Here is a 27668-nt window from a genome sequence, read left to right as displayed (position 1 = left end):
GGGCATTGTTGCACAAACCAGACTTGTCCAGCTCATAGTCCAAGTCAGAGCCTGTTAGGTGGACACACGGAATATGTTCATTCTAAAGCCCAGGTTCAGGAAGTGAGGATCCCCACCCCATGGGTAAGACTCCACCCAGAGTGATGGGAGCAGTGCATGACATCTCTGAAGTCAGAGGTTCTGAAAGCTTTGAAGTTGTGTGAGAATCTGGGGACCTTATTAAAATGCAGTTTCTAGGGCCCACTCAGATAACCAGTTCTTCATTTTAAATCCACACTTGGGAAAAATAATTGCCAAGCACTTTACAAATGCTCACCCATTTAATCCAGTAACCCTAGAAGGTATAGAGCCACAGAAAAATTAAGCTATTTTCCAAGGCTCTGCACTTTATTAATAAGCTAGGATTTGGACCCAGGCTGTATAGCTCTAGAGCCTATATTGTTAGCCACTAAGCAGACCCTCAAAAAACCACTGGCCTACAGCAGTGGCGCTCAACAGGGATCAATTTTGCCCCTCAGGACACATTTGGCAATGTTGAGACATGTTTGGTTGTCACAACCAGGGGTAGGGGTGGGGGATACTGGCAGCTAAAAGTAGAGGCCAGGGATACCGCTACTGATATCTACAACAAAGAAATACCAGCCCCAAATGTCACTAGTGCCAAAGCTGAGAAATGCTGCCTAGAGCACTGGTTCTCCATCCCCACTAACAGGAAAATCACCTACAGAGTTTTTAAATATCCCAGTGTTCAGACCATACCCCAGACATAATAAAGCAGGATCTTTGGGAGTAGAACTTACACATCAGTATTTTTTAAAGCTTCCCAGGTGATTCCAAGGTTGAGAATCTCTGGCCTAGAAGCTCCTCTTCCTTGACTGTGGTGTCCAGCAGTGACACATGGGAACTGCCCTGGGGCTCCTGGCACCAGGCCTGAAAGTCATTCTGTTCCTAGGTCCCCATGCAGCTACCAATCTGCATTTTCTCAATGGTTCCTCAGTAAGTGAGGCAGCTAGCCCACCACTTAGATTTGGAAAAATGTTCTCAGGGTGTTTCTATTGAGAAGACCTGTGCCCCAACCCCCGCTCCCCACCATCCCACTACATACACACACAGCAAACCTGAGGACTAGAAACGACTGCCTTTAATCAGTTTGAAATGAACCTCTTCAGAGGTGGGGTACGGTGGGGGAACCCTGCAGCAGCAGGAGAAGGGGCTGGGCTACTTCAGGCACAGCCAAAGCAGGGCACCCTCTGAGAATCCACTGGAGGTGGGTAGGGAGAGACTTGCAGTTAGCTTCCTCTGGGTGAGTGGGAGTAGTTGAAGTATCAAAAGGGCATCCTGAGCCCACAGGGCAGCCAGGCTCAGCCAGGCAGTGGGTCAGGCCTCCATATCCCACAGCAACCCCGTGAGCACCACAGGGCAGCCCCATCCCTTCTTGGTCCTTTTCTTTCCTCCTGCCCTGGAAGGGGGGAAACATGTCCCTGAGCACATACACCCAGCCCTGCCCAAGCTGGGCTAATCAGCCAAGCAGGAACTTAGACCTCAGTGATGCTCCTGGCTCAGTCCCAGGGGCTCTCACTCTGCCATCTGTCCTCCAGGCTGCACCTGAGGCAGGCGAAGGAGCAGGGCGCCAGGCTGGCAAAAAAGGCTCCTCCCCAGGGCTGTGGGCAGTGTCCTCCCCACGTGGCCTTGGTCCACTTCTCACACTGTCTTAACGTCCAGGGTTTGGGCCTGTGACAGGTTTTGGCGCTGGACTTTGACCGTATGCAGGTATCTCCCATGCAGTGTGAACTGGGACCAGGTGAACAGCTGCAGCAGAGCACAGGTGATGGGCACCAGCACCAGCAGGTAGAAGCAGCCCTGGCGGAGCATTGGGACCTGCGCTGGGGGTGGGGCTGGGGGCTCTGGCCAGGGCTGGGCACTCCCCACAGGGGCTAGTGGGGCCTGCTGGAAGAGATCATGACCTAGGATGAGAGAGAACAGAAGGTACATGTTCAGCCCAGCTTCCCTCCAAGCCCTGGTCCTCTCCAAAGTCCAGAATGGGACATCTCAGATGTCACAGGTACATGTCTAAGCCACAACTCTTGATTTCCTCCTTTAAGTCTGCTACCCACCTTTCTTCTCAGTGAAATGGCGGGCACCTCCATCCACCCAATAACTTAGCACAAAATCCTCAAAGTCGTCCTCGATTCTCTGATTTCCTTCATCATTCCACAACATCCAGTCCTTCTCCCCTCAACTCCAAAACATCCCACACCCACCCACTTCTTTCCAGCTCCCCTGTACCACCCTGGCCCTAGCCTCCATTGCCTCTGCCACAGCCTGGTGATGTTCTCCCTGCTCTGGCTTCCATATGATCCATTCTCCACACAGCAGCCTGGGTGAGTGTTAAAATGTAAACCAGACTCTTGAAGCCATGAATGCTGGATAAACCCCTGAAACCACTGCCCTGAGATAATCTTTAAACCTTAAACCAAAAATATCCCTTGAAGTTTTCTTAAAACCAAACAATAGTTTAGCTCAACTAGTAAAAAAAAAAATCTGCTTTGAACACTATGCTCTTTTAAGATCTATGTGGAATCAAATTGACAAGGGCAACTCGAAAGATTAGAAAGGAAACTTAGGGGGCAGTGAATTTATATTAAAGGTGAGGAACAACTCAGAAAAGGAAGGTGAGAATGGTTACACAACTCAAAGAATGTAATCAATGTCACTAAATGGTACATGCAGAAACTTGAATTGGTGTGTTTTGCTGTGTATATTCTCAACAACAAATAAAATTATATATATATATGTTAAAAAAAAAATGTAACCCAGACTATGCCACTCCCTGCTTAAAACTCTCCCAACAGTGTCCTCACACCGAGGATAAAATCTAAACCCTGCTTTGATCTGCAAAGCTCTCTTCTTCATTTCTCCAGACTCATCTCCTAACCACTCCTGATATCTTGGGCCTTTACACTTGCTGTTCCCACCATCTTGGGTTCCCTGAGATCTTTTTGAGACCAACTCTTTGCCACTCAGTTCACATCTTGAGCATTACTTCCTTGGAGAGGCCTTCCCTGACCACACTCAGTCATACTGTCTCACGTCTTCCTGTCTATTCTTTATCATAGCACTTATCGCTACCTGACATCTTTTCTGTTTGGCTATTTATTACCTTCTTTTCCCCAACTAGATATATAAGCTCCATGATAGCAAAGACCTTGTCTGTCTCATTGTTATTTCCATAGCACCTAAAGCCGCACCTGGCACAGAGAAGGTATTTTATACATACTTGTTGAATGAATAAACAATTGAAAGAATGGAAGAACCCGCTACCCATGTGGAAAGGAACAGAAAAGGGGTGTTAGTCCTGGGCATCCCAGGCCCAGCCTCTGTCAGGCAGTTGCCATTCTCTCTCCCTCACTGGACGTAGAGTTCAGGCTTGTCAGCTGGTACTCCAGGTAAACTGTGCCCCTGGAGCCCCGAGAGCCCCTTGCCAACCCCCGGGCCTCACCTGTATAGAAACAGAGCAGCCAGGTGCCTAGCAGTGGGGCAAAGGTCTGGCCTGGTTTGGTCACCAGGGCAACCATGCCAAAGAGGAGCGCCGAGGCTGCCTGCTTGCGTTGGTTCAGCACCAGGTCCTCGTCTACCAGGTCAGTGACCACCAAGGTCAGCAGCTTACAGGTGCCCTCAGTGAAGACACGGTTACTGCCGGTGGAGAGAAGAGGGGGCAAGAGTGAGGGGGTGGGACAGATGTGTAGGGGTGAGAGAGGGCAGGGCATACCTGGCAATGAAGAGGCAGAGCAGGCTGGGGCAGTCAGGGCCAGCCAACAGCATGAGTAGGCTAAGGCCCAACTTGAGCAGGAAGAGACCCCGTACCACAGCGTAGACACCCCAGCGCCGGCACAGGGGCAGGAAGTAGAGGTTGTTGAGATGGGGAGCGACGTAGGAGATGCCTGGGTAGAAAGGGCCCAGCCTTGTCAGGTGGCACTGCCACAGCTTATCAATATTTTAACAATCAGAATCACGGTTTGCACATACTGGACACTAAGGATGTGCCAGGGTCTGTGCTAAGAGCTTACCAAGCATTCTTTTATTTAATCCTCACAATTCTTTAATGTAAGTACTCTATCATCCCTACTTTACTCATGAGACCTAGAGGCCCAAAAAGATGAAATACCATGCCCAAGGCCACAGAGGGAAAAACAGTTCAGATGCACCCAGGCCTAATAGATAGCTCTTGCTGTTAACCAGCACTGCACCTCATCACCTCTGGGTGGCACCATCACCAAAGGCCAACACCCCCACCCCTACCACCGCTGCAGTGGGCCCCCACCCCTTCCTCTGGAAAACAGAGCTGGGGGCTGGAGGTGCAACCCCCACAGCAGTCATCCCCCCCCCCCGACACCTAGGGCCCCCACTGGTGAGGTGGCCATGCCTGCAGCTGGGCTAGGGGCTCTGGGGTACAAGCCTCTGTCCTTCCATTCCATCCAAGACACCCACTCACCCAACAGGAAGGAGCCCATGGATAGGGAGATGTGGTCAGACAACAGGTGCTCCAGGAAGAGGGGGAAGAAGTTGCTGTTGAAGTGGCAGTGAAAGACCTGCAACCCAATAAGGGCAGTGAGGAGGCTGCTGGGGGGCTGGCGGGGGGAGCCCGGAACCAGCACCAAAAGCCAAAAGGGAAGCATGCATCCCTTGGTCCTCAGAGCAGCAAGAGGGAGAACAGATCCTTAGCGCCACGTCCCTAAACATGGAACATGCCAGAACAAAACTTAAAACCCCTGCTTTTTCATCTACTTTTGCTAAAAGCTAGCAGGAATTAAAAAATAGTAATTAAGGTTTTTCTTTTTAATTAAAAATACCTTAATAAAATAATTTAGTGACAACAATCTATTTCTAAATTTGCATATCTTAAATATCCCATGTGTTTTAGGTGTGGCACTTAGGTTTTTAGAAAGATAGAGTCCCCAGACAAGGCATCACTCTCATATCCTTACTATATAAGTGAGGAAGGCTGCCCAGACAGCCAGAGACCTGCCTCAGACCACACAGGCAGTTAGGAGCTCAGATGGTGCTAGAATCCAGGTCTCCCAATTGCTCCCTCCCCCCCGCCCCACCCCACCGTGTTTCTGTCATTGAATGACTTGGTAGTCCTCACGCGAGACCCAGAATTGATTGCCCAGCTCTGGGCAGTTGCCATTCTCTCTCCCTCACTGGACCTAGAATTCAGGCTTGTCAGCTGGTGCCACAGGAACCTGCCCCCTTGAGTTAGGCATACCCCAGCTGTCCTGGGGTCTGCTCCCCATACCTGTACCAGGTCCATGCCCACGAACCACAGGAAGTTCCGGTGGTGTGCCAGCTGACGGAGGTATTGGCCCAAGGTGATGCTGCCTGCTTCCTTGCCGCCCACAAGCAGTTCCTCTCCACACAGGCTATAGGGCAGAGGGGAGTTGAGAGCTGCCTGGGGCTGAGCCAGAGCCATTCTCCCACTCTCGGACAGCCACCATCAGCCAGGGGACCCAGCGTAGAAGTCAGACTCAGAAGAGTGCTGGCAAGAACCTGCAGAGCCTGGGCTGGTCACTCACCCGCCATCCACAGCCAGGGCTGGACAACCTGGCTCCCTGCCAGCCGCCTCAACTCGCCTCCTCAGCAGCCGCGTGGCCCCCACAAAGCCCAGCCCAGAGCCAGCGGCCAGTGCCACACAGAAGGCACGGAAGGAGGAGAAGTCCTCCTTGTTCCAGAAGGCGTAGGAGGCAAAGACAGAGAGGGAGCCAGCGGCACTGAAGAGAGAGCAGTAGAAGTTGAGGTGGGTGCGGTCGTGAGCTGAAAGGGCCAGGTCAGCCAACAAGGCATGATGGTGCAGGTCCACAAGCGTCAGGAAGCCATCATAGAGGCACAGGCACAGCAAGAACTGCAGGCCAGCTGGGGCCCAGGGCACCCAGAATGCCAGGAATGACAGTGCCAGCAGCGGCCCATGCCAGCCCAGTGCCTGCACCCGTGTCAGCACCACGGCCCTAGAGGAAAGCCCAGTGCCTGACCTGCCAGGGAGAGGAGGGTTATCGGGAGGTGCCCCTCAGCCTTGGCAGGCCCCAGTTCCCCCTTCCATGTCTCAGAGGAGTGATGGCAGCCCAGATGTGGCACTCACATCAGGGTGGCCCCACTGCAAACAGAGACACTAGCCTCCAATCTAGGAAGCACAATTCCCAGTGGGTACACCCCCTCCTCTGCCCCAATCTCCTCCCCTACAGCCTGCCAGTGCTGATGGTCAAAGGGTGGTAGGATACCCACTTCTCAGGGCTCGAGCAGTGATGGGATTGAAGCAGTGATGAGGTTAATGGGATCTGACAGAAGCAGCAGAGGGTGGCTGGGGACAGACATTTCAGTCCTGAGGGGCCCGACAAGCCAAGCTGGAGTAAATCTCTCCCCCCAGGTAAACAAGGCAAGGGTTAGTCAAGGCCATTTCTACAACCTGGATAGAGCCTGCCCTGAGCCCCAGGAGGGCAGGGGGCATCCACAGCTGAAAACAGTACCCCTTTCGCCCCACCCCCAAACATGGGCAGGGGTCCTCCAGCCCAGGGGAGGGGGTTGGATGGGACAGGACTGATAAGCCATCCCCAAGCACAAACCAGGGCTGGGAGCTGAGGAATTGGCGATCACTGAGCCAGCCGAAGAGTGGGTCGTTGAGGCTGTTCCAGAGGAGAAACACCGTCTGCAGGCCGAGGGGAGGTAGCAAGTGAGCTCCAGGCAGCCTCCTCCCCAGCCTGCTCACCACCCCTCAAAGATGACCCCCACTTTCCTGTCTGAAAACCTTTGCTCATGTCAGTCCCTCTGCTAAAACCCACTCTACCAGCCACTGCTCCCATTGAACCCAGCCAGGGCCCAGCTGATAAAATAATAATAGAGTATATTTTACATCATATGCAGTGCTGGGTTCAAAGCTGGTCTAATCCTTACTGAGGAGAAGTCACCCAGGCCTCCACCTCCATCTTTCTTGCTGAGTCTCATGGACAACCTGGCCTGCCCTCTGCCCCCACCTGGGCAGGACTCAGCACCTGCGATTTGCCCAGCAGCCGGTGCACCCTCTAGGCTCTTGCCCAGGCTGCCCACCCAGTGCTGGCCCTACCTCTCCGACCCAGAAGGCTGCCTTGTTGATCTTGTACACTGACACAAAGGTGTCCACATAGTAGAGCAGGAACACATTGTGCAGGACGGAGATGAAGAGGGCTAGGGAGCCGTAGACCACAGCTGTAGGCAGGCGCAACAACCAGGCCTGGGGCCGGGCCAGCCCCATGGCCACCAGCCCCAGCCTCAGCCCCAGAAGCAGTGATGAACGCTCATGGCCAAGGGCAGTCTCGCCATCCTCATCCCTGGGGAAGAAGGAGCCAGTTAGGAACAGGGATCAGAGCCAGTTCTGTTCCTTACCCTTGAGTCATTGAAGAACTGCCTTCCACTGAGAGTGTCTGCACAGAAAACGAAGTTGGAAAATCATCAGTGAAGTACTGCTGAAACAATGCTGAGCTAGATACCTGTACTCTGGGAGTAACCCAGAAAAACTGATAAAGCCCATGGAAAGAGAAGGCAGGAACCCAGCAACTGTTGAGCCAGGCCAGGAGCCAAGGGCTGGATGTTCATTATCTTATTCCATCCGTACTATAGGACTTAACATTCTGGATATGACAGCCCTGGGATTGAGCACACAATGTCCTTACAGCATAACATTGGCAAGCTACTTCATCCAGCTTCAGTTTCCTCTTCTGCACATGGTAAAAGGGGGTGATTATGGCTACTCTGCAGACAAACCATAAGGATTAAATGAGTAACTCACAGTAAATATTCAGTAAATGGATGTGGGTAGTGTCACTATTATCTTTACAAAAATCCTACAAAGTCTGTAGCACTACTATGACTCCATATGAGAACCCCAAGCTCAGAGATGTTAGGTGACTTCCCCAATGTCCTACAGCCAAAAAAAAAAAAAAAAAAGTATTAGATTTGAGCCCAGGCCTGTGTGGCTCCAAAGCCTGTTCTGCCACTGGACCTGTCAAATAGGGAGGGTCCTATCTCCGTTGGGGAGAATGGGGAAATTGAGTAGGATGTCAGCTTCCTGATCTGGCAAAATGTGATGAGTCCACAACTGCTCGTGCTCTGATTCCCACATTCCACCTTAAGGAACTAACTCCCAAAGAAATGTGTAGAGATGTCCATGACAGCAACATTTATAAACAGCAAAAAGCTGGACATGGCCCAAGAGCACAACAAGGGGACCGGCTCAGCAAGCTCAACACTCTCCAGGGTGGCTGAGCAAGGGCCTGAACATGGGCAACAACAACGCACGGAGTGAGAAACATGACATGCTACATGAAGAGAAGAGAACAAAGGACAGTGTGGGTGTCTGGCTCCTAACCAGGTGACTTGTGCACAAAGACCTGCAGGCTAGACTGACCACGGGTGGGGAAGGAAATACAAGTCAGACTATTAGAACAGCACCTCTCAAACTGTAATGTACTTACAGGCCACCTGGGGACATCGTTTAAATGCAGGTTCTGACTCAATCAGTCAGGGGATTTCTAACAGACTCCCAGGTGATGGTCCATGAACACACTTTAAGCAGTGGGGCATTAAGTCTATCTGTCTTTTTTTTAAGCTCGAAGCTGTTGTTCTTTTTTCAGAAAAATAATTCCCATGTGTGCTTGTCTGACCCCCCAGAGGGAAGCTGTGGGGGCTTCCTTCCCTCAACTACCCTGCGGTGGGTTGAAATGAGTCCCCCCAAAAGGTATGTATAAGTTCTAAGCCCAGTACCTGCAAATGTGACTTTATTTGGAAATCGGGTCTTTGAAGATATAACCAAGTTAAGACGAGGTCATGCTGGATTAGGCTGGGCCCTAATCCAATGACCAGTATCCTTAAAAGAAGAGGAAATTTTGGACACAGAGACTAACACATGCAAAGGGAAAACAGCCACGTGAAGAAGGCAGCAGAAATTAAGGTATTACGGCTACAAGCCAAGGTATGCCAAGGACTGCTGGCAACAACCAGAAGCTAGGAAGAGGCAAGGGAAGATTCTTCCCTAGAACCTTCAGAGGGAGCATGGCCCTGCAAAAACCTTGAGTTCAGATGTCTAGCCTCCAGAATTGTGAAAGAACAGACTGCTGTCATTTTTAAGCCAACCATTTTGTGGTACTTTGTACTTGTGGGCACCCCTAGAAGACTAATATGTACCATTGGGGCTGATCTTCAGAGATCCCTAGGGCTCCTATCCCAAGCCTGCCCCCAGGCTCATCCAAATTCACACTTATGAGCACACACAGAGCCAAAACTTGTTTCCTACCAGGGTTACACCTTGGAAAGCCACCCTCAGCCCCAGTCCAACAGCAGTGGCGGCAGCTCCATAGCACCTGTCCTCGTCCCATGACCCACCATAGCTCCAGATGCTCTGCAAGCCAAGGCCTCACCACTCTCCTCTCCCAGCCTCCAAGGGCCTCTGCAGAATCTGGCCACACCCAGTCTGTCCAGCCCGGCCTCCCCAGATCTTCAAGCCACCCTCTTCCCTGGCCAGACCTTTATTCTTGCTGGTTCCTCCCACCAGAAGCACTCTCCCATCTCCTTGTCTCGATCTCTCCCACTTTTCAGGAGCCACCACTGTGTCCAGGAAACCTTCTGCGAATCCTCAGACCTTCACTGATTCCTCCTGCCCCTATACACCATTTGCTCTGTCTGTACGGCTGACACTCCTGGTTCTTGCCACCCCAAACTGACTGTGGGATTTTCAAAGCAGGGCTTATGGCTTCATCTTCTACCTCTGTCACAGACAAAATGGGCTGCACTTGACCACTTTTGCTGTGGGAGTATAAAAAATAGCGTGGTGGCAGCATCAGCCCTCCAGGGGGTAGGAATCATCAGCATCAACAGCCCAAAGTTAATTGCTATGATGTGGAGGTCAGACATACCTCTACCCTCCAACCTTTTTACCAATTCTGACATCAGCCATCCGGCACTCTCTATTTCTCTGTTAGGTTTGATCATTTGTTGCAATGGCCACACAGAACTCACAGACAATGGTCACATTTATATGTTTTATTAGGGAAGTAATAGGTTACAATTCAGGATACAGTTCTTCAGAACTTCAGCACAGCTTCTCGGCCGTGCCCACAGGCAGGCCTCGCCCTGGCCATAGGCCCCTCAAATGGGCCTTGCCTCTGTCCTGCTCAGGGAAGTGTTACAAAGCTCTTTAGCTTCACCAATAAGTGCCCAGAGGCACCCTACTCCACCAGGAAGGCTTCTGCCTGAAGGCCTAAAAGCATTCAGCTCTCTTGCTCCATGGGCCAGGAAGCCCACCATGCCATCTCCTGCCAGTCTCCTGGTTCTGCTGCCTTTGCTGCCAGTGTTTCTCTGCTGCTGCTTCTTGCTGTCTCAGGGTTACAGCTCTGACTCCTGCGTCTAGGAGGTTCTCAGCACAGGGATCCCAGGTCCAAAGGGCACACTTCACTCCTAGCTCTTCTTTCTTGGTGGTAGTGAGGTTCCCCCCTTTCTACTTCTGGGATGCCTCATTTTAAGTCTAGTGGGATGGCAAAACTGACCAATTTTCTCGTTAGGGTTCCATGTACCTTATTTGCATGGCCCCACGCCAAGGGTACCATGCACCTTATCTGCATTATTAGCAAGCTATCCAATCCCCTTGATTGGCCACAAGCACCTCGTTTGCATAGCCCCATCCAGACATTTAGTGGGAGTTATTAGACCACTGTGAGAAAGGCCATATTAAAGCCATCCATCACATTGCAGAGTGACTGACTGGCAGAGAAAGAGGCTCTGAGGGGAGGGATAAAGAGGGACTCTCACTAGTGTCTCTGTGGTAATTCATTCAAGAGATTCATATGCACCCACCCTGTGCCAACCTTGTGCCAGTCTATGCCTACGGGGTGGCAGAAGGCAAGGAGAAGCTGGCCAAAACCACCTGAAACCAACCCACTGAGTCTGTGAGAATCCCCCCAGGCAAGAGGATGGCCAGATTGCCTCTCTCTGGAGCCCTTGAATTCCTGAAGGAACGTTCAGTAGGAAATGTTTTTCTTCTTTTCTTTCCCCCAGAGCTTTACTGAGGTATAATTGCCATACAATAAACCGCACATATTGGAAGTGAACAGTCCAGTAAGTTTTAATGTATTTATGCATCTGTGAAACAATCACAATTGAGATAATGAACATATCAATCACCCTAAAAGCTTCCTTGGCCCTGTTTTTCTAAGCACCGCAGTGGGAAGAAGATACAACTGGAGGTCTCAGAAGTCCTGACTTTACCATTTACTAGCTATATGACCTGAGGTAATTAACCTTTCTGTGCCTCAGTTTCTTAGTTTATGAGGCTGATAACCCTAACTACTTCATAAGATTGTTGTTAGCAGTCAATGAGAAAATACTCTAAAGCACTTAGTCCAGTAAGGGTGATAAGCACTCAGTAAACCTTAGCAATCATTATTATTGAACTTCTCATGACTTCCATAAAATGGAGAGGGCCTCAATACCCACCACACAGTGATGAAGTGGGGATTAAATGAGGTAACATCTAAAGATGCTCTGGGGCTGTCAGACACAACCCACACCTCCATTACTGTTCTTAACCCAGGTCATTTTCTCTAGTTCTGCCAGGTCCTTTCAGAACTCCCCCTGCCTCAACTCCAAAGCCTCCCTGACTGGTACCTAGACACCCAGTGGCCTGCCCTGGGAGTTGGAGAAGGCAAACCCTGGACAAAAGGTCCCCAGTCACCATCACCTGGCTCCCTGCACGGGGGCAAAGGTAGAAGAAAACCTCAAAGGATGATGAGATGGAAAGGGTATGACTTTTGCCATTAGAAGGGCCTGGGTTCAAATCCCAACTGCACTTTCTACTACGAGTATATAACCTTAGGCAAGTCACTTAAGCTGCCTTACCCTTGGTTTTCTCACCTGTGAAATGGGGATTAAAAAATGCCTATCTTTATAGGGGTGCAGGGAGAACTGATGTCTAGGAAGCCCAGAGCAGTGCCTGGCACATGGAAGAGGCTCAGAAATTGGATTTTTCTTGGGATCACCTATAACATATCGGGGTAGGAGCAAGGGAATATCCTGCAGCCAGGCCCATCCCCCTGGTAAGGGACTTTGAGAAAAGAGAAGGGGCAGAACAGGGGTATGCAAGGTGTAGGTACCATCTGCAATGTTTGGAAAACACCAGAGACAAACTCCTACCACAAATGTGAGCTTGAGGCAATGCAGCCTGTCCAGGTGAACCGCCACCTTAAAGAAGGAGCTGGGGGTGGGGGTACAAGGTCACTCTAGCAGTTTCTCTTCCACATTTCTCCCCTCCACCAGGAAACAGCCTTTCCCACCCCAATCCACCCCAGCAGAGAACAACAGCTCTGCCTCTCTGAGGGAAGACAGCTGCAGCCCAGTTGCATAACCTGGTGAGCTATCCTGTAACCTGCAACCAACCCCACCCACCCCTTGACAGTTTGTGGAAGAGCCTACATGCTGGCCCTCACAGCTTATGCACACCCCCTCCTTCACCCCACCTCCTCTGGTATGGTCCCAGCTGTGTGGCCTTCAGCCAGTCACTCCCCCTCTCTGGGCCTCAGTCTCCTCATCTGCAAAGTGGGGATGACAACGCCAACCTTAGTGTTGCTATAGGGCTGAAATGCAAAATGTATAAAAAGCACCCAGCACAGTGCCTGGCACATAGAAGACCCTCCATTAACAGTAGCTAGTATTAATCTCATGCCTCTGAAGCTTGGTTTCGTTATCTTTATTTCAGTCAATGTCCTCCGTCTGCCAAATCTATGATTGAAATTTTCTTTTCAGAACTCAAAATCAATGCCTCTCACTCCTGAGATATCTTAGCCCCTCTCATCTGCCAGTCCTCAAAATTTTTTAAATGCCATCTCCACATCTTTGTCCATGCCGTACCTGGCATCAAACACTTCCCTTATCCCTCCTCCAGACCACAAGCTCCTTAAAGGCAGGCCTGCCCCATGTCTGTCTCCTCCCCCACCAGGCTCATCACCATACAGTGATAGACAAGGGGATTGGATTCCCCCTAAAAGGCCAAGATGGGCATCCGTCTGTATGAAAAGCAGCTGTGGCCACAGGTAAATCATCATCCCCAGATCCCATGCACCTCTAGCTCTGTGCTCTACTTGGCTGTGGTGGTCAGAGGGAAAGAGGCAGGTAACCAGAGCCCCCTCCAGGACTCTTCTTGGGGAGCTTTGATGTGTTTCACTGAGTAAAACATGTAAAGACAAGGGAACAGGTGTACCAAAAAACAAATCCAACTCATAGATTCCAACTCATAGCAGCCCTATACGACAGAGGAGAATTGCCACATAGGATTCCCAAAGCTACACATCTTTACGGAAGCAGGCTGCCACATTTTCCTCCCCCAGAGTGGCTGGTGGGTTCGAAGCACCAGCCTTTGGTTAGCAGCCTAGCGCTTTAATCACTGCACCACCGGAGCTCCCTACAACAGGTGTATAAAGAGGAATATTGATAATAACAAAAAGTACCACTTATTAAGCTTTTAGCATGTGCCCAGCACTGAGGGCAGTGGATGGGGAGGGCCCCTGAGGGTGGGGAAGTGACAGAATCAGATCTGTGTTTGGAATGGTCATGGTGTGAAAACTCTCCCTGCTTCATCCCTCAAAAACCAAACCAAACCTACTACCATGGATACCAACCCTAAAGGACAAAGTAGAACTGCCCCATAGAATTTCCAGGGAGCACCGGGTGAATTCGAACTACTGACCTCTTGGTTAGCAGCCACAGCACTTAACCACTACGCCTCCAGGGTTTCCTTCATCCCCTCAGGTCCTGAGAAATAAAGGAATTGGAAAGGGATGAAAATAACATCTCCCTGAGTTCTGAACCAACCTGTGGTGGATGTGGGGCTGTGGGAAGATTGACGGGTTTGATGAAGGAAACAAAGAATGCTAGACTGACCCGGGAGTGAGGGGCATAGGAAGGAGAGTGGATGTTTGGCTCCGGATTCCCTTCAGAAGAAGCAAAGACTACAGAAGCTGTTGATCTAGGAAGTAATATTGGAGTCATTATTCCCTATCCTTGAGCATGGAGAATGTGACCCAGCTGGAGCTGGGCTCACACTCACAAGGACACATTAACTGTGCCCTGAGATAAAGACGGTAGAATAATCTTGGAAAATATCTTTTAGAGAACTTTTCATATAGCCAGAACACAAAAGACTTTCCACTCTTATCTTTTTCTATAATAGAAATTTGTTGGACCAATGAAGACCCTCCCGACTGTAGGTTACTGAAACCTGTACCAATGATCGTTAAGAAAGACAATTCAAAATGTAGGGTCACAGTTTCTACCCAATCTGTGAAAAGGTGAAGCTTTCAATGGTTTTGCCCATTTGTAATGTTAATATATACTGATGACTCTATAACTTTCCTTGGACTTGGGCAGACATGGCTGTGAAACGTGCTCGTCCATTTTCCCATTCTTGCCTATTCTGTAATATTCTCTGGACTTGGACAGACATGTCTGTGGCAGCATGCTTGTCGGTTTTCCCATTTTTGTTTATTGTGTAATATTCTCTGGACTCGGGCAGCCATGGCTGTGGCAGCATGCTTGCCCATTTTCCCATTCTTGCTTACTCTGTAATATTTCCTTGGATTCAGGCAGACATTAGCTCTGGCATCATGCTTGTCTGCTTATGTATGCCCAATAAAACTTCCTTTTTGCTTTACTAAACTTTGTAATGTTTTTCCCCTACAACACCGTTAGTGCAAAGGGAAAAAATGGCTAATAAGCATGTGATTTGGGGTTGGGAGCCCTCAGTCAGGTCTGAACATTATCACTAACTACATACGTGAATTCATTACAACACCTGAAAACAATTCCATTGCCTGCCTATCCACAGGGGTATCAAATGAACGAATGAAAGTGAAAAAGTACAGTACCCTATGCAAACGTTAGGCGTGTCCTTTTCTCAAGTAGCTGACCTCTGAATTGTTTGCGGTGTTTCCTTTTTCACACTCCAGAGCTGTTTCCTGACCAGCCTCCCCATGGCAGGGTCGAGCCTTTACACGGGCTGCTGGGGGGTGGGCCTCACCCTCTATCCCCAAATACTAGTGGACCCATTCTGCTCCTCAGGCTGGAAATGAACTTTCACCCTATGAGGGAGTGCACTTTCTGTCCCTTCCCCTCCCCCACACTTCACTACGAAAACGGTGGAAAGGTCAGCAGCTCTACTTCAGAATCACGCGCCCCTCCCAAATCACTGAGGAGTTTCGATCAGTCCAGAAGCTCTACTCAATAGCTGGCACTGAAACAAGTGTAGTGGTTCCCCATCCTGGTTGCACATTAAAATCACCTGTAGAGCTGTTCAATAATACCGAAGTCCTGGCCCCACCGCAGACAAATTAAACCGAAATCTCTCGGGGTAGGGTCCAACATCCACTTTTTTTTTTTTTTTTTTTTTCCCGAAGCTCCCCAAGTGGTTCTACTATGCCACGGGGGCCAAGACCCATTATGTTAATGCTTGGGTCCCGGCCTTACCCACTGCATCCACGACCCCCGACCCCCAGGAACCTCTTTCGGCAAGGATTCCACCCTCGCCCCTTAAGCCCAAGCTTCTCTCAGTCTGATCCAAGGGCTCTTCCAACCCACAACCTGATCACCTCGGGAACCCCCGTAGACATCCCCCAGGACTCCCGGAGCTGAGAGCACTCCCGTCCCCTGGGGCCTATCGTTTGGGTCTGACTGACCCCCAGTCCTGCACGCTCCAGCCTCCCGAGTCCCAGCCTCAAGCCAGCTCTCACCGCAGTCATCGCAGGCGTAGTGGAATCCAGCTGCTGCCGGGAGCCAGGTGCGAGCCAGTACGCCTGCGCGAAGCCCGTAGCCTCTTCCCCAGCCTCTCCCTCAGTCCCCGCTCAGCGAATGGCTTTCCGCAGCTTCCAGGACTGCAGCTCGGGCAGGTGACCGCGCCTGAACCGGCCGCCGCCATCTTTGTCATGGGCGCCTGCCCTTAGGGTCCAAAAGAGAAAGTGAACACTAGCGTGAAGGAGACAGTCTGCCTGAATTCCCGGTCGGCTCGCACTCTTTATTCACCTCCAGGAAGGCTTAATGTCATTTCCGTTCAAATTAACCGTCTTTCAGAGAATGAAGACAGCTCAACACTTGCCTCAAGCCTTGTGGTATGATTGGGTGCACAGCTGACGCAGATATGGAGGTGGTAGCACCATGATCTGGGAGTCTCTAATGCTGGATTGTGAGCCCCTCAAGGGTGGGCAGCAGGGCTCAGAGCACAGCAACCAGGGTTGGGGGAGTAAGGGGTCACAGGAGCCAGACTTGAAAGAGCAACCACGCAGCCCAGCCTCTTCATATGAGTAATAACCAGTTGCTGAGGAGTCCTTACTCGTAGGGACCCTATAGGACAGAGTAGAACTGCCCCATAGGGTCTCCAGACTGCCTTATCTTTCTCCTGTGGAACCGCTGGTGGTTCGAACTACCAACCTTCCAGTTAGCAACCCAGCACTTAACCACTGCACTACTAGGGCTCCTTATATGTATATAAGGAATATGGAGCTCTTACTGTGTGCCCTGTACTGTTGTTAATAAGCACTCTAAGGGCATTTTCTTGTTGACTTCTCACATCATCCCTGGGAGCTAGGTGCTATTATCTCCACTTTACAGAAGAGGAAACAGGTTCAGAGAGATTCAATGACTTTCACACAGCAAGAGGTCCAGTCAAGCTGGAACCCAGGTCTTCTGACTCCAAGAAGAGGGGTCTTTCCTCTTCCATGTCTGCCACACTTATTTCTGCCCTGACCATCAAAGTCAAGTTTTGTTTTGCCTCGCCTGCTCTGTGAAGGATACTCCAGGTTTTTCCCCCAACCGGCTTGTAAATCCACCACCCTGGATAGGTTTTCTAGGTACACACTCCAAACCTGCTTAGTTTCCCTGCCTGGGGATAAAGGGCAAGGAACATGGCCTTTGTATTCTGGGGGATCTGGGACTCAATCCTCTAGTTCTACCACTTCTTTACTAAGCTTGTTGTGGTTCTGTTTCTATGCTCCACAGGCCTTAACTAAGAAACAAGGGTGTAAGAATTTTGTGAACTGTTGACCTTTATTCCTTTGTTGATTGTTGTCATCAAGCTCTCTGCAACTTCCCTACCCCACAACCCTCGCTGTACCTGGCAAACGACTCCATTGACCCACAGCAAATGGTCCAACAGAGGAGCCTCAGTGTTCAGAGGCTAGATCCTGTTAAACCTGTTCTTGGGAGTCCCCAGGTACCCCGTGAACCTTGCCACCAACATCCAACTCCCCACCAGCCTGACTCCCTCCTTCTCTCCAACCCCTCCTCCTCAGGCTCTCTTTTCCCCACTCCCAAACCACGCACACATACACCTTCTCTCTTTTAAACTTGAAGCAATTGCTGAAATCCCTCCTGCTCCAGGAAGCCCTCACAACTAGAAGGAAGGTGTTATGGATTGAATTGTGTCCCCCCAAAATATGTGTTGTAAATCCTAACCTCTATGCCTGTGGTTATAATCCCATTTGGGAATGGGTTGTCTTTGTTATGTTAATGAGCAGGATTAGTATAGGGTGTGTCTTGAGTCAGTTTCTTACAAGATATGAAAGGAGCAGATTGAGCAAGCAGAGATGGGGGAAGATAGATTCCAAGCCACATGGAGCTCTCTAAGGAACCAGGAAGCAAAACCCAGAGACAAGGACCTTTCCCCAGAGCCGAGAGAGAAAAACTTCCTCTAGAACCAGCACCCTGAATTCGGACTTCTAGCCTCCTAAACTGTGAGAAATAAATTTCCTTTTGTTAAAGCCATCCACTTGTGGTATTTCTGCTATAGCAGTACTAGATAACTAAGAAGTTGACCATTTTTCCCCCCTCCTTACCCCTTACACCCATTTGTGCTTTCCTGACTATAACCATAAAAATAGAGGGCAGAAAACCCAGCGTTCAGCTTGGAGTCTGGCACACTAGGCACTTCATAAAAGTGTCTGCCTGCCTTTCCCTCTCTGACCAGCGTGTGCCTTTATTTCAAAACAAACCTTGAGTCTTTACTGAGCCTTCCCTAGATGTCCAGTAGGGTGTGTGGGGATGAGGGAAGGCTATCAAGGGACAAGACTGGATGTGACTCAACAGGAAAGACTTTGGGCCCTCTATGTTGCTCTTAATGTCTCATGGTTACTATGATGGTTAATATTATGTGTCAACTTGGTTAGGCCATGACTCTCAGTATCATGTAATTATTCCTCCATTTTGTGATCTGATATAAGGGGCATTTCCTTGAGGTGTGGCCGACATCGAATATATATGGTTGTTCTAGCAAAGCTCTCCTTAGCTCTCAGTCCTGCATCTGGCTCATCATCATCTGACCTCTGGTTCTTGGGATTTGAGCCAGCAGCCTGCCATCTGACCTGCTGATTTTGGGTTCTTCAGCCCCTGCAACCACATGAGTCAGGAGAAGCGTCCAGCAGCCTGACCCCGACCCACGGATTTGGGACTTGCCAGACTCCACAACTGCATAAGTCATTTCCTTGAGATAAATTTTTCTATATATATACACCAACCAACCGCCGTCAAGTCGATTCCAACTCGTAGCGACCCTATAGGACAGTGTAGAACTGCCCCATGGAGTTTCCAAGGAGTGCCTGGTGGATTCGAACTGCTGACCTTTTGGATAGCAGCCGCAGCACTTAAACACTATGCCACCAGGGGTTTCCTCTATATATTTAAAAAAAAAAAAAAAACCTATATATTTATATATATACACTTCATTGGTTTTATTTCTCTAGAAAACCCAGCCTAAGATGGTTACACTCTGATGTTATTTCCTCTGAACCCCCTCAGCCCTCTAATTTTATAAACAATAAACATTAGTTGCCCTTTTATGTCAGCCCAAGGGGCCGGTCTTGTTGATTGTCTCTGATTTCTCTTCCTGGTTGCCTAGAGTTAACTGGGAGGGGACATGGGGTGCAACTGGGAGCCATATCACCTGTCTGTCTCCTTGGGTCATATAGGAACAGATACACATTTTTCCTTGAAATTTTCTCCTACTTTGGCTTTCTACCTCTCTGATTTAGATTCTACCAAGTTTCCCTCCTACCTCTCTGACAACTCTTCCTCAGTCCCCTTCACTGGTACACTTTCTTCCACGGCTTTTTTCATATGGGATCAAGTCCAGGTGAATTCCACCCCCAACTCTCTTTTCCACCCCTGCTCCTTTCTGGTTGTCAGTTTGCCTGGGCTAATGTGAGGACCTCCTCCACGACTAGCTTCTAGCCTCTCTCTCTCTCCAATCTGTCCACCAATTTGCCCCCAAGTGAGCGTCTTAAAACGTGGATCTGATCACAGGACTCCCTGACCAAAAACTACTCCGGTTGCTGTATTTTGAACTTTTTATAATAAAATGCTGAGGGGAAAGTATTCAGGGGCGTATGCATTAATGCAAACAACAGAAGACCCCGTTTAATTAACTTAAGCAAAAAAAAAAAAAAAAGGAATTTATAGACTTGTATATCTTTAAAAATTATATCTTTAAAATCCAGGACTCAAATAATGTCATCAGGACCCAATTTCTTTCTCTGCCTCTCCACTCCACTTCTTCTGTGGTTCCATATTCAGACAGTCCTTCCCCTCACAATCCAGGCTGCAGTCTTCCAGATTTCTGTCCTGCAGAAAGAGAGCACTTTCCTCCATCCAACAAGAGAACAAGTCCTGGGCTTGGCTCCCATTGGTCCAAATTGGGTCACATGGCTACCCCAAGCCAATCACTATGTCCAGATGGATGGCAGCGCTGATTTGTTTAGGCCTAAATCACGTGCACACCCGAAGGCTGGAACGGAGTCAACTCCCCCAGAACCTCTTAACTGACAGTAGATAAAGTGAAGGAGGGAAGCAAAAACTGGGGGCTGTTATTGGAGGCAGGGTAGCGAATGCCAAGAAACTATTGGTCTTTATTTTTCTCATTTTCCTGAAAACTTCCTCCCCAGACCAGTAGGGGTCCTCAGCAAGCATGCAGGGACCAAATGCCTGAAAGTGCAGGCTCTTCACTTTCCCAGGCTTTGACTTTAGTCTTCACCTCTCCACCCAAGTGTGACCAGATCCCTCTTGTGGAGGGGGAGTAGGTGGAGAAGCTGGTCAATCCCATGGAGCCCAACGTCAAGCTCCAGGCAGGGGTGAGGTCAATCCATAAGTAGCCTTCAGACACTCTTCAGGTGCTGGAATTTTAGGGGAGGGGCAAGATTATAAATAGGAGTGGGGAGGTGTATTAGTTTCCTATTGCCGCTGTTAACAAATTACCACAAACTCAGTGGCTTAAAACAACACACATTTATTCTTTTACAGCTCTGGAGTCAAAAGCCCAGAATGGGTCTCATTGGCTAAAATCAAGGTGTTGGTAGGGCTACATCCCTTTCTGCAGGCTCTAGGGGAGCATCCATTTTCTTGATTCTAGAGACTCTCCACATCCTTTGCTCATGGTGCCCTTCCATCTTCAAAGGCAGCAATGGTCCGTCAAACCTTGACTCTTCTGCCTTCTCTTCCAAATTTAAGTCCCTTGTGGTTATACTGTCCCTGATGGTGCAGTGGTTAAGAGCTACAGCTGCTAACCAGAAGTTCGGCAGTTCGAATCCCCCAGCTGCTGTTAGAAACCCTATGGGGCAGTTCTATCCTGTCCTGTAGGGTTGCTGTCAGTTGGAAGCGACTTGATGACAATGGGATTTGAGTTTTTGGTGGTTACACTGGACCCACACGAATAATCTCATTTTAAAGTAAGCTAATGAGCAACCCTAATTCCATGTGCACCCTTAGTTCCCCCTTGCCATGTAAACATAACATATTCACAGGTTCTGGGAATAAGGACATGGATATCTGGAGGCGGGTAGCGTTATTCTACTTACCACAGGAAGCTTCTTCCAACAGCTAGGCCCAGCTCTTATAGTGGGTGGAGGGAAAGCCTCCCTTCTGAGAGCTGTGAGATAGGGAATGTTTGGGAGATTCCAACTCAATCCCTGGCCAAGTCCAAAGCCCACCCCTAGTAGCAGCCCTCACTAGACCATTGGTCCAAGATTGACTTGGGAGAGTAGCTCAGTCAGAAACAAAGAAATGCGATATCAGCAGGGTGAGTGTAGAAGGCCTTCCAAAGGGTAGCTGGGCTTTGAGGGATGCTGAGAACCCAGAAGAGCCTGGGGGTGGGGGTGCTGGTAATGCTGCTTGAATCAGCAGGGGAAGGGGAGGAGGAGGGAAAGTGTGAAGGCCTCACAGCCCAGCAGCCAGGGGAGGGTATCAGTTTTAGTCATTCAGCAGCTACCACCCACTTCACTGGGGAAAAGTAAGATGTGACCTGCAGCCAGAGGGGACTGGAGCTTGGGTGGGGGACACTTACCGAGACTTACCTGATGTTGATGGTGCAATCTTTTTGGCTTCGCCAGAGTGGCTTCTAGACTTTGGCATTAGTTGGACTGGCATAAAAATGGCATGGGGGCAGTGTCTGACCATCACCAACTTCACAAGGGGCAAGGAGAATCAAGATCCACAGCCCAAGGCAGAGGTCAAACACTCCTCCTCTCTCCGCCATCTTTACCAATTGTGACAGCAACAGTTCCTCCCATGGCACTCCCTACTTCTCTGTTGGGTTTGATAATTCATTGCAATGGCCACATAGAACTCACAGACAATACTAACAATGATGGGGTTTATTAGGGAAGTAATAGGTTACAATTCAGGTTCAGGAACACTCAGGACACAGTTCTTCCATCAGGACAGCATCTTCTCAGCTGTGCTCACAGACACGCCTCTCTTGCCCTTAGCCTCTGCCCTCCTCCAGCAAGTGTTATAAAGCTCTTTTAGCTCTGCCGATAAGTGCCCAGAGGCACCCCACTCCGCCAGCAAGCCTCTTGCCCAAAGACACTCAGCTTTCTCACTCCATGGGCTGGGAAGCCCACCACACAATCTCCTGCTGTTGCTTCTCTGCCACTGCTTCTCAAGAGATCTCTCTGTCTCCTGGTTCCAGGAGCTTCTCAGCACAGGAATCCCAAGTCCAAAGGCCACACTCTCGGCAGCTGGCTGTTCTTTGGTGGTAGTGGAATCCTCTCTTTGGTCTGAAACTGGCTCTCTTTTAAGCTCAGCAGGATGACAAAGCGGACCAATCCCTTTGGTGGGCCACAATTACCCTATCTGCACAGTCCCGCCCAATGATTGTGTGTGAGTCACAAAGACCATGGCTAGAAGGGTCACATTAAGTAATTCATTGCACTGCAACTGGGTTCAAATCCCACTGTGCCACTTACAGGCTGTGTGATCCAAGGAAAGTGGCCTAACCTCTCTCAGCCTCTGGCCCTTATCTATTAAATGAGAATGATATCACCATTTACTTTGCATGGCTATTAAGAATCAGGAGACTTCATGTAACATTCTAGAGGGGGAAGACTGTGAAAAAGTCTGAAAGAAGCCTCAGCATGGACTGGCAATAAGTCTCATATTGTTGCACAAGTCTGAGACAGACATAGGGTTGAATTTTGCCCTTGCCATAACTAGCTGTGTGAGTTTAGGCAAGTTACTTAATCTATATGAGCTCTAGTCATTGAATATACCTATTGTGTACCTAGGAGCCCTGGTGGTGCAATGCTTAAGTATTCAGCTGCTAACCGAAAGATCAGCAGTTCAAACCCACTAGCTGCTCATAGGAGAAAAGACCTACAGAAAAGATTACAGCCTAGGAAACCCAATGGGACAGTTATACTCTGTCCTGTTGGGTCACTATGAGTCAGAATCGACTCAACCACACAAAACAACATTGTGTAGCAACTCTGAGGCAAGCAGCTTCCTGCTATGGAAACTGGGGATAATATTAGTACTTTCTTCCTAGGGTTGATGTGAAATTGAAGTTAGATGCTCATAACCAACCTGATTCGGTGCCTGGTGTGTAAGGGCTTCACTCAAATGGTAGGGTAACCCAACCCATCTGGAGGGGCTGGGAGGTTGGGGTGTGGATTGGAAAGAGTTGGGAAGTGTATGTTGTGGGGGGGAGGGGGGCACAGACCTCAGCCTTTAGGTTGGGGCTGGTGTGACCGTAGGTTCACCCAGGTGTAGACACAGGCTGGTTGGCCCCTGGCCAGCTCAAGGTGTTTGCCTTTGCCTGGTAACAGGGAGGTGTGGCTGAGGTAGGGCATGGAGGGGGATAGCTCAACAAAAAAGTGGCAGAGAGGAGCCCCGCTCGGGACCCTTATGGCTGGGGACCAGTTCCCCAGGCTGAAGGAGACATGTAAGTGGGGAGCTACCTGGGAAGAACATGTCAGGGGTGAGGGCTTGAAAAGGCCTTGAGACTTTATTACCTGCTGGGAGCATGCGGTTCAGGCCCAGCCTGGGACAAAAGGTGAGGCAGGGAACTTAGCACTGATTTAGGAAGAGTTCCCAAAAGCCATGTGGTCTTTATGGGCCTCTGCCATGAACCAGAGGCCTGAGTTACCAGGCTGCAGAGATGGGTACTGACGGTGGTGGTGGTGGTAAGAACAAAGTCTGTGCCCGCTCTCACAGCTCTAGACCAGGACCAGACCAGACCCAGACCCAGTGCCGTCGAGTCGATTCCGACTCATAGGGACCAGGCTCCAGCAAAAGACGCCCTCCGCCTGAAGTTCAGACCATGTACTCATACAGCTGCCTGCTGCCCGGAGAGGGCCTCTGGCCTCCGCTGCAGCCCCTCATCTACACCTGCCTGCCCGCCCCTCTGCTGCTGCCCCCCATCCAGACCCACAACTTCTACAGCGGGACCCCGAGCCTGAGCGCGGTTGAGTGGGCGGCCCCAGGGGAGTACCACTTCTACTACGGCCCAAGCGAGCCCCTGCCGGCCGCCCCACCCCTGTGGGCCTTCCCGCAGGCCTACGCAGCGGCCCTGAGCCCGCCCTTCCCCTTGACCAGCTACGGGGGGCCGCTGCTGCAGCACCCCGCGGCGGCCGCGGCGGCGGTGGCTGCAAGCGACAGCTGGACGCCGTGGCCGGAGGACAGCAGCCTGCAGGCCGAGCTGCGCTGGGGCTGCGTCGAGCGCACTCAGGGCCCGCAGCGCCAGCTACCCGACTACTTGCTCCGGGAGCTGCGGCGCGTGTACGGCACGTACCCGCGCACAGACGTGCGCATCACCTACCGCCGTGGCGAGTTCCTGCTGCAGGCCGCGCCGCGCGTCCGCGAGCCCGAGTACAGCGTCCAGAGGCGCGTGGTGTGTCGGCCCGCCAGCAGCGGCAGCGACTCGGCCACCGACCGCCGCTCGGGCGGCGGGGACATCAGCCCAGCCCGGGAAGCTGCGGAACGCGGCCGCCGGAGGAAGAGGAAAGGCCTGAGCTGAGGGCGCTGGAGGGCCTGGCGGCCGGCGCGGCTCTCCCCTGCGCCGCCCGCCGCCAGCTGGAGAGGACAGCAGCCTCTCCACCTGTGTGGGGAGCTGAGTGCAACAGTTATCCGTCTTTTTTGCATTTTTACCAAGATCCCGACACTGCCCGCCGCTCTGTCCTGCACTTCATTGGTTTCTCTCACGTTATTGCTGGACGATGAGGGAAGGGCGAGAAGGGATCAAGGCATCTCTCCGTGTTCTGTTCCTTTCCTTCCAGACAGGCTTAGGAAGCCTGGGTGTGGGGTGGAGGAAGGGCCCCGATCCTTTGTTTCCTCAGTCCCTCCTCCTCCCCACCTAGTTCTCCTCCCCAGAAGCCTGTCCTGCAATAAACTCCACCTTTCCCTTTCTTCATCTCTTCCCCCTAGCAGAGCTTCCTGCACCACCCCCTCCACAAGCTCTGGGCCAGTGATCCCCAACTTGTAATGAAAAGTAAATAAATGAAGTCAAGTGTATGCTGTGAGATCATCTTTATGCTTGGGCGTTTCCCCATCTATGTAATGGGAGCTTTACCTTCTTGCCTGGGGCTCAGAAGGGTGGCCTGGAAGACAGTTGAAGTTAGAGTGGGCCTCTGAAGACGTGCCCTTGGACCAGCCGGGCCTACCTCCCCTCTTCACCAGCCCTCCTCCAGTGCGAAGGCTGACACCCGTTCTAGCCCTCCTTGATCCTTCAGCCCACCACTCACAGAGAGATTCTGAGGGTACAAGCTCTATTGTTAAGGTGCAGTGGGCTGGCTGGAGAAGGGGTACTTGAGACCTACATTTAGTGCTGACTCTGACATTTTCCAGTCATGGAACTTTAGGTTCTCTGAGCCTCAGTTTCTTCATCTGTAAAAGGGGCTATTGCCCGATTAGGGTTTGTGCCCTGGAGCAGTCAAGTCAATGAAATGTACTACAGAGAGTGAGAAAAGTTTATTTAAGAGGTGTCCACCAACGGACACCTCTACAGCAACACAGACTGTCTCTATGGAGTCCCAAAAAGCAATTTTACATTAGAGGTTATATAGGATTTTTACGAGGGTTAGAAGTATCTTTGTAGCCACAGATGGCATGGCCAGAGGAGTTACTCATTACAAGATAATGACAAGAAACTCTTTATCAGAGTAAAGATATACATGTCAGACATCTGGGCTCTAGGGGGAGGGGTTGTAAGTCACAGGAGGTCAGATAGAACAAAACCAAGTTATTAGCATAAGACCAAAAAAAAGAACAAAGTTATTTGCATCAGATCAAAACAAACTCATTAATAAAGGCATGGAGAAGGCAGCCAGAGGAAGGAGAAAAACTTACAGGTTCATCTTGGCCTTAAGTTATTGCAAGTTCTCAGTCACCCATTTTGAAAAGGAGAAAGGGGAGTATTAGGGTCACAAGGCATAAAACCAACCCAGCCTACCTGGAAAATTCATGAAGATTGAAATTTATGAGTGAATGAATGAATATGAAAAAACAGAAAGTCACTACTTGTTTTCTGATTCTTTAACAGTCTTTAATTCTTAATAGGTTAAAGTTTGCAAAATTCTAGGGGTAGGCCATACATCCAGTTTTAACTATGGGCCAAGCCTAATCACCAGGTCTGATGCCTAAGCTACAGAAGCCTGGCCCTGGTGGAATTGCTTTTACTGAACTTTCCTTTGTAGCTGGCCAACAGATACCTGTACAGGTGTGTTATTGAAGCTGTGGACCATCTGATTGCACACTGCCATGTTTATGAGCTTCGTGGAGAAGTGCTTTCAAACCCAGCAGTTGGGAAAGCTGTTTCTCCTAACAAGTGGTTTGCTTTTATCTTTTAAGCACCAAGGATCTCTTGTTTCCTCATTCCATGGAGCTTAGCCAAATTTGCTTAGCACATTTTATGTAAAACCTGGATCCTGAACTCTGTTACCCCTAGTTTCATCTTATTTTCCTGACTTTTTTTTTTTCATTATAAAAATACTGGAATGTGGTGTGGTATGGTATGCTGTGATGGGTCTGCTGTGAATTATTTAACATTCCTCAGCTAATTTCCTCATCTGCAAATGGGGATGATGATATTAGGACCTATTTCACAAGGTTATTGAGAAGATGCCATGAAGTCCTGCTCACAAAATATTTAGCACAATGCCTGATATGTACTAACTGCTCAAATGTTAGTGTTTATTTATTTATTTTAAAGTTTGTGATACAGAAATATATAATATAGAAAGTTAAAGTCTCTGCTAACTCCCCGCAACCCCAAATGATTACTGGTGTCCAATGTATTATTTTCCCAGTTTTCTATGTACAGAGTATTAATTATGTAAAGGTACTATACTGTCCTGCCTACTGTATTTTATACTAATTATGCCTTGAACAGAAACCCTGGTGGCACAGTGGTTAAGAGTTCAAATCCACCAGGCGCTCTTTGGAAACTTTATGGGGCAGTTCTGCTCTGTCCTATAGGGTTGCTATCAGTTGAAATCAACTTGATGGCAACAGGTTTTTTTTTTTTTTATATATACTTTGGACATAATTCCATGCCAGTGTATGTAGGGCAACTTCATTCTTTAACAGCCATCCAGTTTTCCATGGTATTTGGATTATTTCCAAATTTTAGCTACTAAAAGTCCACCCATGATGGTTGAACAACATGATGGACGTATTTAATGTCACCAAACTGTACATGCAAAGATTGTTGATATGGCAAATATTTTGTTACCTACATATTTACCACAATAAAAAAAAAGAAAGAAAAACAAGTCTTTAAAAAATTCACTTTGTGATAATATATTAAGCTATAATAAACTTATTTTTGTACGCTAAAAAAAAATCCAACAAATTTCTTTTTTTAATTTTTATTGTGCTTTAAGTGAAAGTTTACCAATCAACTCAGTCTGTTGTACAAAAATTTATATACACCTTGCTATATACTCCTAGTTGCTCTCCCCCTAATGAGACAGCACACTCTTTCTCTCCACCCTGTTCCTGTGTCCGTTCAGCCAGCTCCAGTCCCCCTCTGCCTTCTCATCTCCTCTCCAGACAGGCGCTGCCCACATAGTCTCATGTGTCTACTTGAGCCAAGAAGCTCACTCCTCACCAGTATCATTTTCTATCTTATACTCCAGTCAAATCCCTGTCTGAAGAGTTGGCGTTGGGAATGGTTCCAGTTTTGGGCTAACTGAAGGTCTGGGGACCATGATCTCCAGGGTCCTTCTAGTCTCAGTCAGACCATTAAGTCTGGTCTTTTTACAGGAATTTGAGATCCGCATCCCACTGTTCTCCTGGTCCATCAGGGGTTCTCTGTTGTGTTCCCTGTCAGGGCAGTCATCGGTTGTAGC

At 49.6% G+C, this 27668-nt stretch overlaps 2 protein-coding genes across 6 annotated transcripts; one reads left to right on the top strand and one right to left on the bottom strand.

The window, feature by feature from the left end:
• Window positions 1–1090: 1090 nt before the first annotated feature.
• On the bottom strand, window positions 1091–24226 carry MFSD13A (major facilitator superfamily domain containing 13A). Of its 4 annotated transcripts, XM_049855561.1 has the most exons (11): window positions 24140–24226; window positions 15795–15999; window positions 13757–13821; window positions 7112–7355; window positions 6615–6697; window positions 5574–6026; window positions 5297–5420; window positions 4493–4589; window positions 3770–3941; window positions 3500–3693; window positions 1091–1964 (listed from the first exon to the last, which is right to left on the bottom strand). In XM_049855561.1, exons 4-11 carry the CDS (start codon window positions 7277–7279, stop codon window positions 1702–1704), a joined length of 1554 nt encoding a protein of 517 aa, XP_049711518.1. In that variant the 5' UTR covers window positions 7280–7355; window positions 13757–13821; window positions 15795–15999; window positions 24140–24226; the 3' UTR covers window positions 1091–1701. The 4 variants fall into 4 exon arrangements, with proteins under 4 accessions (XP_049711518.1, XP_049711521.1, XP_049711519.1 ...); XM_049855564.1 differs by lacking the exon at window positions 13757–13821; XM_049855562.1 differs by lacking the exon at window positions 24140–24226 and having other exon boundaries at window positions 15741–15806.
• Window positions 22867–24337, top strand: C16H10orf95 (chromosome 16 C10orf95 homolog). Of its 2 annotated transcripts, none has more exons than XM_049855565.1 (2): window positions 22867–22944; window positions 23536–24337. In XM_049855565.1, exon 2 carries the CDS (start codon window positions 23642–23644, stop codon window positions 24335–24337), a length of 696 nt encoding a protein of 231 aa, XP_049711522.1. In that variant the 5' UTR covers window positions 22867–22944; window positions 23536–23641. The 2 variants fall into 2 exon arrangements, with proteins under 2 accessions (XP_049711522.1, XP_049711523.1); XM_049855566.1 differs by lacking the exon at window positions 22867–22944 and adding an exon at window positions 23176–23263.
• Window positions 24338–27668: the final 3331 nt, after the last annotated feature.

The sequence above is a fragment of the Elephas maximus genome, chromosome 16 (genome assembly GCF_024166365.1).
Source record: "Elephas maximus indicus isolate mEleMax1 chromosome 16, mEleMax1 primary haplotype, whole genome shotgun sequence".
Classification (NCBI taxonomy): Eukaryota; Metazoa; Chordata; class Mammalia; order Proboscidea; family Elephantidae; genus Elephas; species Elephas maximus.
This window is presented reverse-complemented; position numbering and strand designations above follow the sequence as displayed.